General features: G+C 45.6%; 1 protein-coding gene across 1 annotated transcript in view; it reads right to left on the bottom strand.

The window, feature by feature from the left end:
* Positions 1 to 2384: 2384 nt before the first annotated feature.
* The window catches only part of EFHC1 (EF-hand domain containing 1), a 50455-nt gene continuing 35170 nt past the window's right edge, over positions 2385 to 17669 (bottom strand). Inside the window, exons 8-11 of the mRNA XM_075554066.1 lie at positions 9558 to 9771; positions 9029 to 9176; positions 4119 to 4326; positions 2385 to 2456 (exon numbers count right to left, since the gene is read on the bottom strand). Coding sequence (XP_075410181.1) covers positions 2385 to 2456; positions 4119 to 4326; positions 9029 to 9176; positions 9558 to 9771 — 642 coding nt within the window. The remainder of the gene's footprint in view (positions 2457 to 4118; positions 4327 to 9028; positions 9177 to 9557; positions 9772 to 17669) is intronic.

The raw sequence follows: 17669 nt of genomic DNA on the forward strand, positions 1-17669 counted from the left end.
TCTGAAGCTAATTGTTTACAGGAGTAGAAAGCCTCATCTTTCTCCCACCGAGCAGATGGTGGATTCAAACTGCTGACCTGGTGGCTTAACAGTCCAACCCCTAACCACTACACCACCAGTGCTCCTTAACAATTACAGTGAGGATGACATTTTAATAATGAGCCCCACTGGATGCCATAGAAAGAAGCTGTATTTTACCTAGTGGCTTTTTTCTTACTCAGAAAACAAAAGAGAAATAGTAAGTTAGAAATATCGTCAGGATTTTGAGCATTTAGATGTCCAAGGGTGGGTGCATGAAGCTTTTTCCTAGTATTCCTTCTGAGGTCCAAAGTTGACGACAAAAATTGGCAAGTACTTCCGTGGGTAGCAGTTTGTTCAAGCTCCACAGAAGTCTCGCTGAGACTGGAGACCAGGGCTTTTGCTGACCCTCCTCTCCCAGTAGAAGGCAGGGGTGGGAGGGGAACTAGAGTGGGGTGTCCCAGTTCTTGAAAGGGGCAGTCAGAATGCTGCTGCTTCAAAAGCTCACTGAAGGGGCCCTATGAGACCCTCTCAGGGTTTCTTCACATGAGCCTCCTGGAATTTGGAGAGCGCATGATTTGGGATGCCTGATTCTCACTGAAACCAAGTCTCAAGGAAAGTATCTGCCCAGCTGAGAGCGGTCTGGTGAGGACTCTTCATTGTGGGAGAGGATGCCTGGCAGGTCAGGCTGTCCCAAAGGTCCCTCTCCAAGAGGATGAGAAGGGGCTCTGGTGGGATGTACTGTGCGAACCAGAACTCAGAATCTAGTCAGTCCCGTGAGAACTGGGCCGTCTGCATCTTAGACAGGTTCAGTTGGAGTTTTCCTGTGGGAATGTCTCATAAGACCTCATAAAAATGGTTTCCTAGGATAAAAATGGAGCCAGCTATCGGGCATCTATCAGAGGTCCTTGATTCTAGAGTATGCTTTTTCCATATGCAGAAATGAGACATTGCCCTTTCCCTCGGGTTTCCACCCTCTAATCCTTGCCAGATCATGCAGGGGCCAGAAACAGCAGCATGGATGAATTGGGAGGAAAGGAGCAAGAGCCAGAAGGAAAGAACTCTCTCTGTCTCTCTCTCTCTCTCTCTCTCTCTCTCTCTCTCTCTCTCTCTCTCTCTCTCTCTCTCTCTCTCTGTCTCTGTCTCTCTCTCTCTCTCTCAAACACACACACACACACACACACGTGCACACACACACAATGACTTCCAATCCTGGGGTGTCGGGACCTACAGTGTCTTGATGCACAGCGGTGCCATGTGGCAGAGGAGAGGTGCCACAGCCTTGTCTTGGCCATTCTTTCTCCCTTGGAGCCACTGGGTGGGAACCAGCCGCCAGCCTTTCCTTGAGTAGCCTTGTCGTAAGCCGCCGGGCCACCCAGGCTCCTGGCTCAGGAAGTCTAGGGCTTTGTGTTTGTATTTTAGACTGTACTTGATTTAAAAATGCTTGATTGTGTGAAAAAGGACTTCTTAAATACTTGAAAATGAGACTTATAAAAATAATTGTAAGTTATTCATAAAACAAACAAATAATAAAACCAGGATTCCTCCCCTGCGATGGGCAGAAGTCGCAAGTCGGCATGGCATCTCCAGCCCTTTAATAAGCTGACGGTAGCGGTCCAGCTCAGTAGGAAAGCAAAAGGCAAGCGAGCCTCCAGCGGTTCTGGGTGGCCCAGCAGCCCTGACTCCATGGCCGCACATCCTGCAGGCAGGAGTTGGACAGTGAGCATGCTGACCAAGAGGAAGATGGTGCCTGGTTGAAAGGAGAAGCAGTGGGCCTGCCTGCTTTTAAGAAGCCTCATTAGATAACCAGCAACTGCTACGAGTCTGCCTCCTACCCTAGGACCAAGCCTCTCTGAGAGCACTTCCTTATATAAAACATATCCAGTCCCCATCAAGAAATAACATTTTCCATCGTGGCCCAGTAAATGCTCAAATGTTGGAAACTAAAGCTTCATGCATTGATGCATACCTACTGTGTGTAACATACTCTGGAACATTCTGTTTTGTTTTTTAAAATACAGGTCTCAGCTAGACAGCCACACGGTAGAGCTCCCTGCAGTACGGGGCTGGGCGGCAGCAATGGGAAAGCCGCCACCAACAGCCAGGAGTGTGTGCAGAGCTTCGACGCCCCAAACGGTGCTGATCACCATTTAATCATGCTTGCTGATCGGCCTCACTCGCCACCCCTCCCTCAAGAACCAACCAAGCTGACACCCCGTAAGATCCATTTAATTAAGCTTTCAGTGAAATACAAGAACCAAATGGGCACATGTAATGCCAGGTGCTGCCATGCCTCTACAAAGAACACAAGGCTGAGTTCAAAGTGGAGGTCCAGTTTCTGCCGTTGCCTCCGGCCGTCCCCCGGGTCAGTTTGAGAAAGCACGGACAAAGTTATAGTAGTTGATCCTGCCTTCGTCGTGAGAGCAGATCCTGATTAACTGCGGAGGAAAGCAAAGGGAACAGGTGAGCCAGACCTGCAGGGCCGCCCCAGTCTTCAGCGAGGGGCACGCGTGCCTAACGATGCAGGTTTGGGACCAGCTCAGTCTTCATAACCGCAGTGGAGTCTGAACTGATCCTGCCAATGTAGTAGCTCAGAGGTTGTCCTTATTTCACGTTCAATGAGATGGGTGTGCAGAAGGAGCCAATGGCCTGCCCGGAACTTCAGGACTAACATCTATGTGTATGCAGGGCACTTGAGTGTCCAAAGCACTTATAGTTATTTTGAGATGACGAATATAAAATTTTGCCCACATCTACTCTGGGGGAGGGGGCTGAAACTCTTGAAATAGTAGGTTCCTATTATCACAGGACAGGAGCTCTGCTGGCGTAGTGGGTTAACACATTGAGCTGCTAACTTCACGGTCAGCAGTTCAACCCCACCAGATAGGAGAGAGATTAGGCTGTTTACTCCTATAAAGAGTTAAAGTCTCGGAAATCCTCAGGGGAAGTTCTACCCTGTCATATGTTGGCTGTAAATCAGAATTGACTTGATGGCAGTGAGTTTTGGTTTGTTTGTTTGTTTATTTGTTTTTTGTTATCACAAACTACTAGAAGCATGGAGTTTTCCCAAACTATCTCCTGAGACAACTGTGAGTGGTTTGCAGGAGAGTCACACACTGGCCGGAGCCACTGCCCAGCAGCTGCCACCCCACCTTCCCATGTCAGATAACATGAATGACTTGAGCATCAGAAGCTGGGCACACTGTCAGTTTGAGGTCTGGGGCCAGCATGGTGTCAGGCCATGGGGACACGTACGCTCTGGTCTTTCTCTCCGTCTCACCACAGCCCCATGCTCATGCTCCTTGCCGAGGATGGAAAATCATTGGAGCGCTGAAAAAGCACCCTCCTTAAAGGAGCCCTCACTTCTGAACACCCCATTCCATTTTTGAAGGTCTCCTTAGAGAACTGTAGCATGATATTCTTAACCTGTGAGGATGTCGCAATGGGAGCTGTAAGCCAGAAAGGCAAACCCACTGCCATTGAATTGATTCCGACAACTCACAGTGGTCCTGTCTAGGCTTCTGGGACCACAAATCTTTGCAGCAGCAGGAAATCTTATCTTTCTCCTATAGGGTGGTTGGGGGTTCCCACTCCTGACCTGGCAGTGAGCAGCCCCACAAGTAACCCCCTCCCTCGCCAGGACTCCGTGACTGTGAAGAAGGGCACCCACTCCTTTTCTCGTTCCCCACGACAATTCTGAGCCCACAGCTTGCCCACCCTTCCTCCATGTGCAGCTGCCTGACACCCCGTGTTGAGCTCTCTTAGGCGTTGGCTGAGAAGAGGAGCATCCAAGACCCTCAACCACCCGTCCTGCTTAGTCCCTCGGTGGCTCCCCTCTAGGACCCCTCCTGCTGCCCCTCCCCTGCCCTGACACCTTTGCCTAGCCAGCCCCAGGCCCACACAAATAAAAAAGATGTGGTAGGTGTGGTATCTCCCCCCCCTATAATCAAGGGGAATGCCATGACCAGGATAGGGCATCTGGTTGAAGCACCCTGCATCTTCCCCAGTTAGAACAAAACATGCCTCCGGCGGCCTTTGGGAGACCACTAGCCACTCTGATGGTGCTGAGCCTCAGCTGCGAACCATCTCCGTCTACTGACCTCTTTAACCAAGGAGTCATCAAGTGGGACATTGAAAGATTCACAGATCTTAAAGAACGTCTCTCTGTCTACATATCCTGAAGCTTCCTTGTCGTGGTCTTGAAATGCCGCTCCGATGTTGTCCTTGCATGCATAGTCTTTCAGTTGTTTCTGGATCGCCTCGATTAACGTCTCTAGCTCCTGCGTGCCTGGATCCTCCGTTTGCTTGCTGTGGAGGAAGGAAAAAAGGAAGGGAGGGAGGGACCGGATATGGCATTTATTCGGGACCCATCTTATCTCAGGGACCAAGCTTCTCACTTGGTGGGGTTGGGGAGCTGGGGGAGCTTTTCTCCTGACAAACAGCTTGGTTGCTGAGCGTCTCACGGGGAATTAGGCCCTTGCCTGTGTGGGCTGGTGGCGGACTGCCACATCGGGAAGGCTGGACTGGGGGCAGTTTTGAACTGAAGCCCAGCTTCCCTTCCTGCCATTGTGAAATCATTGCACTGCACGAGGCCAGATCCCACACCTGCGCGCCTCCCAGTTTTGGTGTTAGCAAGAGTCACATGATTGTCTCTTAATGTTGTGGCAGACTGATGTTACATAATCTAAAAATAAATGTCTGAGGAGTGTACATGTGTGTCGAACCATGCAGTCAGGAATGTTTTTATATATTCAGACCTCTATGGCTATACCAGGAGGCACCCGGGTGGCTAGTGGTTATGCATTGAGTTGGGATCTAAAAGGTCCACAGTTAGAAACCACTAGCCACTCTGATGGAGAAGAAAAGGGGCTTTCTATTCCCATTAACAGGTGCTGCTCCTCTGCCCTAGAGGATCTCTGTGAGTCAGAATCAACTTGATGGCAGGGAGAAATCTATCCTGTACCTACACATACACCCACACTCACACATGAAATGATCATGGCATTTTCCCATGGACTCTCGAAGGTCTCTCTCTCTCTCTCTCCCTCTCTCTCTAGCCATGCAGCCAGGAGTCTCTTATAGTTTTAACATTTCCCCTCCAATTCACTGAATTTTGTGAAATGTTTATCTTTCTTCCTTTTTTGACTATAAATATATTTGATTCCAATGAACAAATTTCACTCTCTGAAAGACACTGCTAAGATGATGGGAAGATAAACTACAGTTTGGAAAGCTTATGCTTGATTGGTCTACAGGCATGCCTACTATTTGGCTGAAAGTTCTTTCTTTTTTTTAAAAAAAACCAGCTGTTGGCACTTTATCTACATATCTTACAATCCAACAGTTTAGTCACACCAAGAGGAGTTGTACGATCATCACCACAATCAATTTTAGAACATTTTCTTCTTCCTTGTATGCACTGTTGTTCATGTGACTTTTTTAATTGTAGCAAAAATATACAAAACAAAACATTCTCTAGTTCAGCAATTTCTACATGTGTAATTCAGTGCCATTGATTATACCCTTCACGGTGTGCAACCATTACTGATAGCCTTTTCCAAATGATTCCACCGCCATGAACGGAAACTCAATGCCCCCTAAGCAAATAGCCTTCCTCCTCCTTCACCCAGGCAACCACAGGTGAACCAAATCTTGGGATGGAAGTGCTGAGACTGCCCTGTGTGCTGCAGTTACTGCAGTGAGGAGAGGTCGGTCAGCTGAGGTTAGGAAGAAGGAGACCGTTAGCGTCCACACAACTTCCACTTATGTAAGACGGTGCAGAACGGAAAGGGAAGGGTCCCATTACAAGGAAGCATTTTGGAGCTGGGAAAGACTGCCATGTTTCTCCTTCTCAAATCCTCACGCAGAGCCCTTTTTCTGCGGAGGAAAAAAGACTCAGACACCTTCCTGCCAACCTGCTCGCTCAAGTGCTCCGAACCGCCTCGCCCTGCCCCCTCTCCTTCGCTGCCATGGCTGCACTTCCGTTCTGAGCTTTCCTTGTATACAAGACTCAGGAACTTGCCATTAGAAACTGCCTTTTTACAAACAATTCCCCCTTTACTTACTGGCAGCCCATCCTGGGAAAGGGGTAACGAGACATTGACCATTTGGGAACACGAAGCAAAAGACAAGCAAACCATTTCTGATCAGGGAACCTGGGCACAGAGGGGTATCTGTGAGATACAAGATGAGATTGGTTAAATGATGTGCACTACAATGGTATTACATAATGCTTCCACCAGTTATTAACAAGGCTGAAGAAAGAGGGGAAAGATCCATCGTGGTTGAGAAAAGCCAGGCACAGGACATTAATTTTTGTGCGAAAATTCTAAGGGGAATAAGAACACATATATAAATTGGGTCTGAATTAAAGAAATTCCCAAAAGATACTGAAGAATACAAATGAAAGCGGTAGTCACCTAGGAGAGCCAAGGCTAAGAACTAGGTGGTATAGAAGATTGAGTGGAAACACAACTTGCCCCTGGTGCCTTCATATAAATGAGGGGAGCTTCAAAAACATAGTGGAAAAATGGAATTAAATGATAATGTCATTTCCCCACAATTTTTTTAAATGTATACTTGTTCCCCAATCCACCCCCCCCAAAAAATAAATCATCAACACTCGTAACACATTCCATGAGATCATAAATCTTCATGATCTAATATTATGTCTTAGAAAGTAGGACAAACAATATTGCGGAATTTCCCATGGCCTGAGCCATCCTTATGACCCTCCAAGCCAGGAAGCTGCCCACCCAGCACAATGCTGGATGGCAGTCCAGTGGGAGCCCTAAGCGTTTCATTGGCTAACTTTGAGAAGCACATCACCAGGGTCTTCCTTCCTAGTCTATGCAAGTGTGGAAGTCCTGCTGACCCCTGTACACCAGGCCTGACCCTGTTGGTATCTGAAACGCCAGTGGGTGGCATGGCTCCCAGTGCGGTGGCCACCTGCAAGCCACCACAGTATGAGAAATGGATGACCAACTGATGGTAGGGGGGGTGGGTCCCATTTTGATGTATATTTTTTAACATATTAAAAGTCATCTTTGGGTTGTGGGATTTTTTTAATGTCTCTGTTTCTACTTGGAGCTCCTACATTTTCACTCCCTATTTTTCCCCCTTCTGGGCATGTGTTGTTTTTGACACAAAACAACAATGAATCCAAATCCCCAATATCTACATGGTCTCAGGCGTTAGTATTATGGGAGCAGAATGTTTTGATGTGATGGGTCTGTGCCCAATCATGCATGCTGAATTGTGAATGGCGGTCCGGGAGCTACTCAAGTGCAGAAAGCACTCAGCCCACTCGCTTCAGTATGTTCCCTGGGGTAAGCAGCGTGGCGCATAAACAGTCCTGATATGCTCATCCCGTCGTTCTCAGAAAGATGATGATCCCCGCCTGCTCTGAAGAAGCTAGATACAGTTCCCCTTCATACAACAGAGAAAATGCCCAGGGCACCGGCTGCCTTGGACCAAGAGATGGAACACAGTGTGTTAACAGACAGCAACAGGTGGTCCTGGAGAAGGCGGAAGTTAGTGGGAGTTACACCCCTGACTTTGTTTCTCGCCAGATCCAACCCAGGGCCAGACCTAGAGAAGAACAGCACGTCCCAGGGTGAGAGTTTGTTCACCGCAAGAATCAAGGAAATCCATCAGCGTCATCTACCGTATAAACAAAACTAAGGGAAGAGCAGCACGATCCTATTAATTGGTACAGAAAAGGCACTTGATCAAATCCAACAGCTTTTGCTGATTAAAAACAAAACCACCAGCAACAAAAAACTTTCCGCAAAATAGACGAGAACCGCCTCTACGTAATAAAGGACACAGACCCCAGACCAGCAGTCCACATCATTCTCAACGGAGTGAGGCTAAAAGCATTCCCTTTGAGATTGGGATTTAGACAAGAGCACTGTTAGGTAAAGATGCGATCATCCCTTATGATGTAAGATGATGTGATCCATGAAAAAATAGGCAAAGGACCTCAACAGGCACTTCACCAAAGACGACATCCAGGTGACTAGCTGGTAGATGCACCACGACCCTGAGAATCATGGAATGCTCAGGAGAGAGAGACCCCCACGAACAATCACAGCTAGCCACCTGTCGGCACCTGCGCCTCTATGTGTGGCCTTCCTGTCCTACCATAGTTCAAGGTTCCCCAAGAGTAATATCGAGGTTGCTGGCTAAAGTGAGAGATGCTTGTGGGGGGGGACCTTGAAATCAAAACTATTCTCATAATAATTCGTCCTGTATCTTGGTTTTCTCACGTGTACACGGTGGAGTTTTCCAAACGTTACATGACGAGTCATAGCACACAAGGCTGAATACAGAAGCAGTCATAAAGCTCCATCTCTCTTCTACTAAGCTACGCCCTGAAGATACTGGTTAAAATGTGAAACGATGCCACTCGTTTCAGCAAATGTTTTTGTTTAGGAAAATAACATCATTTGTACTAACGTGCCCAAGCAATGCCAAAGTCTGCCAGCATCCACCGATGCCGGGAGAATGGCGTGGAATGAATTCTCCCTTAGGGCTTCCAGAAGAAGCCATTTCAACCGACCCCTTCATTTAGAACGTCTGCTCCTCCTGAAATGCTAGACAATAAACTCCTCTTGTTTTGAGCCACCACGTTCACGGTCATTTGTGAAAGCCACCCTGGGAAACGACCACGCTACATATTGACCTGTGTGATTTTACATCTGTTGCTTACAAGGTCCACTCAGGAAGGCAATAGATTCCTGTCTGTTTTGTTTTACTGCCAAGAGCCCAAGAGCCCAGTGATAACATCTTACACATGTAGACACTTTGTAGTTCTTCCCCAAAGTAATAAAGTTGAAAAAAATTCTAAGTTACTATTTACTAAATTGGACCCAGGGCACCATATGTATACGACTAATGATTTCCACTTACTGATGGAGAATTGGACGATCTAAAATTGGTTACCCATTGATTTGGTCAAGAACTGCCAAATGCCCCATCCCAAATGGGCCTTTGTGATCAAACATACTTTGCTAATTCTGGTGCAGGTGCCTCTTGCTGTCGAACGTGGTTCTGAACTGATGCGAGTGCTTCCGGTGAATATTGGGCAGCGTTGCTCTCCATGTATTTCAAAACAAACTCATCTACATCAAGGATGACGAACCGATGGCCAAACACTGAGGAGAGGATACCAACCAATCAGGAGTAAAATATGATGGACTCTCCAACAACAAACGGCATGCAATTGTGACTCCCCTGCCCCCCATGTTAAGAATTTCCAGTGGCTCCGAATAGGCAGTAGGTTGAGCAGTGTTTAGGAAGCCCCGTGTCTACATTTAGTGTGCAGGGATGCACGCAAAAAAAAATGTAGCCGTGTTTAGGGTTTTATAGGAGAGGAAGCAGTTTAAGACACTGTGTTGCACACACACGAATATTAGCTTCATCTCAGTTGGAATACAGCCCAATAGAGTCTCACCAGAGTTAACCGAACCAAATTCCACCTAAGAAGACGCCATCCGCCCACCTAATAGGAAAGCCCGTACTGTGTGAAGACCTACCGTCAATGACAGCACCAATGAAGAAGTCCCCAGGTTCATAGTAGACAGGGTTATCCAATAAGGAGTTTGGTTTTAAAATCCTAGTCCTGCCGAGGTATTTGCCCCCAAGGATACCAGAGTTCCGAACCGGAGGCTCAAAGATACTGATCATATCGGTGGCTAGAAAGTAAGAGAAGATGAATCGACGGCCTTTGTCTTCTGGGATGGGTGATTCCTAGTGAGGTGAAGAAAAGAAGATATTCAGAATATGAAAGTTCATGATTAATCACGATGCCCCAACTCAAATGCCTTCAGAAGACAAGTATATAATACAAATGAAGCCGTTTCAAATGGGGCTCAATAGGTATCCTTCAAAAATCCAGACTCACTACCATTAAGTCAAAGCGGACCCACAGAGAACCCCCTGTGGGTTTCTGAGACTGTAACTGCTTACAGGGGTACAAAGCCCACTCTTTCTCCTGTGGAGCGGCTGGTGGTTTTGAACTGCTGACCATGCAGGTTGCAGGCCAACTCATAACCACTATACCCACCAGAGCTCCCAAAAGGTAAAGGTATAGGGGGTGGGGATTCTAGTAGCCAGGAAAGGACACGCTTCCTTTAAGGGGGCAGTTCCAGGTCGACTCTAGTGTACTGCTGTCCTGTGGAGATAGAGGTCCAATCTCTCTAGGCTGGGCTGACTGCAGAAACAAGTCACAGAGAAGGAGCACAGCCCGGTGGGTGCAGAAGTGCGTGGAGCCAGTGGTGGTGGCTGCATCACAGGGCTCTGTAGTTTCTCAGCACAGCTTGTCAACAAGAAGGTGAAGGCAGAGAGAGAGGAAGTTGCTGGGATCCTCTTTAAGAGATGGGCCACGCCCATTAGGAGGTACCATCAGGCTGTGACTGGATTGACAGGCTAGACTCCATCCCTACACTTTTATTTCCTCCAGTTGACATGACAATTGTGTAACTACCACAACCTACTGTTTCAAATGAAATCTGAGTTACCGTGTAAAACCTCTGGCTTTAAAATGTTGGCTCAAACTTTTCCAAAGTCCCAGGCAGGCCAAACAAAGCGCGCGCGCCCGCCCGTGTGTGTGTGTGTGTGTGTGTGTGTGTGTGCATGTGTGTGTGTGCTACATTCTACCCACAAGCTGCCATGTTGAGTTCACCGACATGTTCAATTTGGTGTATGCTAAGAAGATTCTGCAAGGTTTTGTTCTGCAGAGAAGTCCATGTCCATTTAGCATTTTAAAAAGAAAAGTTGAGAAGGGTGGAGTAAGTGTAAGACTTGATATCATCAGGTTGAAAGCGATTCTGAGAAACTATCTGTTAGACAAGATTTTTATAACATCAAATCACGGAGCGTCATTACACAAACTGCTTAAGAAGTTCCAGCACGAACAAGGCTCTATACAGGCATGCTTTTTCCTGACCAAAATCCTTTCCCATTGCAGTTTTGGCACATAGCTTCCTGTGTGGCTCGTGGACCCAGTCAAGTAATAACTTCTTGTATAGGGAAGAAAGTAATTAGGTTTCATCCCAGTAAAATAATTTCCCCTTACCATTCCTTGATCTAATAGTCTCTAAACATTTTTTATTGAACATCCTTATATTAAAAAAAGGTTAAACACCAACTATTTATGTTTTGTTAGTATAAACAAACACCCACGTTTATTTAACTAATATAACTAATTCAAATCACTGCTCTCCTCTCAGACTCCCCAAGAATTCCCATCACACCCGGAATAAAATACAACGTTGTGAGCAGCATGAGGAGATTTGACATGGATATTTTTTAAACCAAGATTAGATTGACTGAAGAGTTTCAAAAATCCCCCTTTCCCATCACTCTCTGCATCCCATTTCTGTTTCATAACATGCGTCTTTCTCTGTCCTATTACTGTACATGTATATACTCGTGTATCAGCCGAGTTTTTCAGCACATTTTTAATGCCGTTTTTGTGGTAAAATTAGGTGCCTCGGCTGATATTCGGATCGGTTTATACTCGAGTATATACGGTATGTCTGCTTAGTGATCAGAATGTCCTCAGCTACAACGAAGCATCACGAGGGCCGAGTTGTGTCTGTCTTATCATTATTATACTCTCAGTGCTTTGAGCCACATTGCCTGTCAACCCCCAAAGCTTACTGCGATAGCGTCAGTTCCAACACATGTTATTGTTACGTGCCGTCAAGTTGGTTCCAACTCGCAGTGACCTGTGGACGATAGAATGAAACACTGCCTGGTCCTGTGCCATCCTCTCGATGGTTCCTTGTGTTTGCCGCCCGGGGTTGCTGCCATGGTGTCATTCCATCTGGTCAAGGATCTTCTTCTGTTTTGCTGACCCTCTACTTTCCCAAGCACGATGTCCTTCTCCAAGGACTGATCCCTCCTGACAACACGTCCAAAGTATGTGAGACAGTCTCACCATCCTTGCTTGTAAGCAGGGTTCTGGCCGTACGTCTTCTGAGACAGATTTGTTTGTTCTTTTGGCAGTCTATGGTACTTTTAATATTCTTCTCCTGCACCAAAATTCAAATGGATTGATTCTCCTTCAGTCTTCCTTATTCAATGTCCAATTTCCACATGCATGAGGCAATTGAAAATACCCTGGCTTGGGTCAGGCATACCTGAATCCTCATAGAAACAAACATCTTTGCTTTTTCAGCACTTGAAAGAGGTCTTGTGTAGCATGCTTCCCCAGTGAATTATGTCCTTTGACTTCTTGACTGCAGCTTTTATAAGCATGGATTTGATCTAAGCAGGATGGAATCATTGACACCTTCAAGCTTTTATCATGATGTTATCATTTATCATGATGTTACCTAATGGTTTAGTTGTGAGGATTTTGTTTTGTTTTTCACATTGAGTTGCACTCCATATTGAAGGCTGCAATCCTTGATCTTCATCAGCCCTTTGGACACCCTTACATTAAGCATCACGTAAGTATTTCATGTCCTCCTCACTCCGGCAAGCAAAGTTGTGTCATCTGCATGTCGCAAGTTGTTAATAAGCTTTCCTCCAATCCCGATGCCCCATTCTTCTTCATATAATCCAGTTTCTCTGATTTTCTGCTCAGCGTACAGATTGAATAGGTATGGTGAGAGAGTACAACCATGACTTTCTTGGTTTTAAACCGTGCGTCATTGCCCTGTTCTCACAACTGCCTCCTGATCCATGAACGGGTTCTGCAGAGTACAATGTAGTGTTCCGCAATTCACATTCTTCTCGGGCTGTCCATAATTAGTTATGATCCACACAGTCCAGGGCCTCTGCATAGTCACGATAGCACAGGTAAATGTCTTTCTGATATCCTCTGCTTTCAGCTAAAATCGATCTGACATCAGCAGTTATTGTTCCACTTCCTCTTCTGAATCCAGCCGGAACCTTGGGCAGCTCTCTGTCAGTGTATTGCCGCCACTGTTATTGAATGCTCTTTGGCAAAATTTTACTGGCCTGTGATATTAATGATGTTGTCCTATAATTTGAAGATTCTGTTGGGTCACCTTTCTTTGGAATGTGTACAACTGTAGACATCTTCCCATCAGTTTTCCATCAATTCCTGGAGGCTCGTTTTGAGCGAATGTTTTCCGTGCAGCTGGAACGTCTTCCTTCAACATCATTGGCTCCTGTCCCCAGGCTACTTCTGGAAGTGGTGGAATGCGGATCAGTTCTTTTGGGTACAGTGATGGCGTACTTTTTCCATGTTCCTTTGATGCTTCCTGCAACAGTCAATATTTTACCCACAGAATTTCCCATTATTGCAACTGGAGGTTTGGATTTTTTCTTGAGTTCTTTCAGTTGAAGATATGCTGAGTGTAATCTTCCTTTTTTTGGTTTTCTAATTCTAGGTTTTTGCACATTTCATAATAATATTTGGCTTTGTCTTCTCAAGCTGCTCTTCAAAATTTTCTGTTTGCTCTTTGAGTCATCATTACTTCCATCTGTCATAGCTACACTGTGATGAAGAGCAAGTACCGGTCGCTTCTGACATCCGCGTTGATCTTTTCTTTCTTTCCTGTCTTTTAAATGACCCTTTTCATTCTTCATGTATGATGTTCTTAATATCATCCCACAGTTCATCAGGTCTACTGTCATTGGTGTTCAGTGCACCAAAAACGTCCTTGAGATAGTCTTGAGACTCGGGTGGGATATACTCAGGGTTGTACCTTGGCTTGTGTGGCCTTGTTTGCATTTTCTTCAGCTCCCATCTGAACTTACATATGAACAATTGGTGGTGTGTTCCACTGTCAGCCTCTGGCCTGCTTGCAGCTGCTGCTATTGTGCTTCTCCATCATCTCTTCTGATAAATGGAGTCCATTTGCCTTCTGTGTATTCCATATGGAGATGTCCATGTGTACATTCCCCATTAGTGCTGTTGAAAACAGGTATTTGCCACGAAGAAGTCATACTCATCGCAACCCTATATAGCGTACCTGAGGCTATAAATCTCTTGTGAGAGCAGATAACTCCATCTTGAGACCAGCAGTCTTTAATAAATATTTGTTGAATGAATTAATTAATAATTAAACACAGTCCTTTATATAAATGCATGGTATATACACATGCAAAATATCAAGATCACATATAAAATAGATATACGAACAAATAAACAGAAACTGATATTTTCTTAACAAATGCCATGGATTTTACTATCTGGCACACCTCTTGGAAGCTGTGCGCATTGCTATGTAGAGATCATCTGTCTTATGTACGTCCTTAAAGTTCCCCTGAAGTTTCTCAGCTAGCACTTCGCTCTCAGCCTCAGATAGCAAGCCACCCAGCCTATTTTTGCTTAGGCATCAATCACTCGACTGGGTTTAACACACATGCCTCACTTACTCACATGACTAGAGCAGGTTGCTGATAGAAAATTGGCATGATACAAAAATGGAGGTTCGCTATGTAACTGCTAAATTATATCATGCAGAAGTACCAAGCCCCCGGGAATCATGGCCCAGGGAAATTGACATATTGTCTTGCCTGTCACAGCCAGCTTTACTCTTGACTTGCACCTCGGGTTTGGTCGCTGCCACACTCACGTAAGTCCTTCAGTGATTAAAGTGCCTCGCAGTGGGAGAGCAGATGTATGGCTATTGTAAGTGTGCATAGGGGTGAAAAGACGGTGGACGAGGAGGGCGTGTACTTCATTTGTCAGAGCTCGTCCACTGCCTTGGTGTGAGTGGAATGGAACGTCACTGCATGTGTCTCTGGCCGTGTTTCTAGAACACTCTTTTCCTTTTGGATCAGCACCTCTCTTCTGAAGTCCATGCCACACTGTTAACCTCCTTTCTCCACCATCAAGGACTCTCTGTTTGCTTCCTCCAGAGCTTTCATGAGAGGCCCAGTGAGTAAATGCCCCACTTCAGGGCTGTCAGACTCAGTGAAAACACGGGCCATTGGGTGTATCAAGCAAGATTCACGTGGGCCACATCACATTTACAAATTTTGTTAAATTTATATTTTGAAGTGAGGATTAAGGAATATGGACAGGATAATTAAAACACTATATAATTGCTTTTATTTAAACATTTATTTTATTTAATGTATTTATAAAACTAAAATTATTCATTTTTACCCGAAACCAGTGCTTTCCTCCTACTAGTTTTCACTTACCACTTATGTTGTGACCAAAAATATAACAAAGTAACTAATAAATAACACAAAATGTTGGCAGCTGACAAACACGATGCACAATCGTAATGACTTCCCTCTAAAAATCTTAACTAGCGCTGCCACCAGGGATGATTCATAACAGCACAACCCAGAGTGCCCTTTTTAACCTTTTCACTATTGGGATCAGTTTACATTGCATGACACTGAGCGTGGCAAACACATCGCTTCCAAATGTTGCCGGAACTGAGTCCGCTCATTTAGACACGTCCACAGGCCCCAGGAAAGGCACGGGGCCATGTGTCTACTCATCTTCCGTAGTTAAGGGGTTAATGAGGGAATTGTGTGTATGCTATTGCCTTGATCTCCCCAAAGCGCTGATTTCTTCATAACAATTTTTTCTATTTTCATTTTATTTCAGAGCCTTGAGGGCCACAAAAAATTACCTCGGGGGCCGCATACAGCCCACGGGCTGCCTGTTTGACCCCCCTGTTCTCCATCATCCAATAAAGGAGCCTGGAGGCACAGTGGGTTATGAACTGACCTGGTCGTTAGCAGTTTGACTCCGCCGCTGGCTCCTCAGGAGGAAGCTGAGGCTTTCTGCTTCCTTAATCTGCAACAGCCGTGGAACCCCAAGGGCCATTCTACTGTGACCCACAGGGCTGCTACGGGTCATCACTGACTCAAGGGCAGTGGTTTGGCTGATTGATTTCATCAGGAAAGGTCAGGAGAAAGCACTTCACAATCATTGGAACCAAAATATCATCGTTTTCCTGGTTGTAGGAAGATGGTTACTGGTACCTCTGTTGGCTTTCCTCTAAAACGTTTTTCATTGCAAACTATGATACACAGAGGAGCTCTGGTGACAGAGTAGTTACAAGTTGGGCTGCTAACCACAAGGTCGGCAGTTCAAAACTACCAGCTGGTCCTTGGGAGAAAGACAGGGCTCTCTACTGCCATACAGTGTTCCAGTCTGGCAACTCCTAGGGGCAGCTCTGCCCTGTCCCATAGGGTTGCTATGAGTTGTCGTTGACTCGATGGCAGCAAGTTATCTTTATATTTTATTATTCTGAGAGAAAATGATAAAAGCAACTCATAGATGTAAACTCACAATGTAAACACCCATTTGACACCTCCCAGAGATCCAGACGGAACCCCGGGGGGTCGTGATTATGTATCGAGCCAGGGGGAGGGATCCACAAGGTCAGCAGTTCGTTCGCACCAGCTGCACCGCAAGAGAAAGATGGGGCTCTACTCTGAGAACATTCCAGTCTGGGAAACTCACAGGGGCAGGTCTACCCTAACCTATAGGGTCACTAGGTGCCGGTCAAGGAAGGCAACTTCTCAGGACCCAAGAGAGCCCCTCCAAATGGATATTCTGGCCCTCCACCATGAAAGAGACCATTGTCCTGAGCGTCACGGTTTCCTTTAGTTTTCATACACAAGCACACATTCCTAAACACTGTACTTGGTTTTAAAGATTGTATCTTTATGTAGACGGAATTATATATGAATATATATTCTTTTGGTTCTAGATTCTTACATTCAAGGTTCTATTTCTGTGATTTCTCTATGTTGCTATCTGACGCTATTGCTCATTCGTTTTTATTGCGGAATAGAATTCGGATGATCTAACTATTCCATAACTTGGCCAGTCTCCTGAAGATGGACATTTGTATTTCCAGCATTTATCAATTGTGCTTGGTGCACACACATTGTCTCACTCTGACACAATCTAATGTTTCTGATTGTCCAAGCTGTTTCTGAAGCGGGAGCATCCGGGAAAGTGTGAGCGTCACTATGGCCCACTTCACATCCACAGACTGGTCATTCTGATGGGCAGGGAGAAGCAACACATTGTGGTGGGAATTTCCACTTCTCTGGTTACTGAAGGGATTGAGCACCTTTCGTCCATGCATGCCTGTTGGCCATTGTTTGTATATTCTCCTTGGTGAAATTCTGAGTCAGGTTTCTTATTTGTTTTTATTATTGACTTGAGAGATTCTTGACCTTGATCTATTCTGGTTTGGGTTTTTGAGCAATAGAAGACTGAGGGTTGACTTTGTCAAAGGTCAGAAGGCTACCTTCTAGTCCTTGCTCTACCCAAGCGGCAAGGAGACCTGGGACACGTCCATTAGGTTCCCTGGTCGTTTTTGAATCATAAAATGGGTGCAGCTTTTGCTTCCCTCATGGATGGTATGTTTGAAAGGGAATTCATCCACCCATACAACAATCTACTATTGTAGATGTTCAATAACTCTTTATTGAATGGGTGAATGAATGTGTTTATATTCAATTACAATGATTTATATTCAATTTCCCCCAGGAGTTCACAGTTGTCATAATTTAAACAGCTTCTTAAATGTTAACTGTAACTCAAGCAACTTAGTACTCCAAAACTTTCATTCATAAGAATTCTTAGGGAATAAAAAGTCAACCTCATTGCTATTGAGTCCATTCTGACTCATGGCATCCCTGTAGGACAGGGTAGAACTGCCCCTGTGGGTTCCCAAGACTGT

The sequence above is a fragment of the Tenrec ecaudatus genome, chromosome 7 (assembly GCF_050624435.1).
Source record: "Tenrec ecaudatus isolate mTenEca1 chromosome 7, mTenEca1.hap1, whole genome shotgun sequence".
In the NCBI taxonomy this organism is placed as follows: Eukaryota; Metazoa; Chordata; class Mammalia; order Afrosoricida; family Tenrecidae; genus Tenrec; species Tenrec ecaudatus.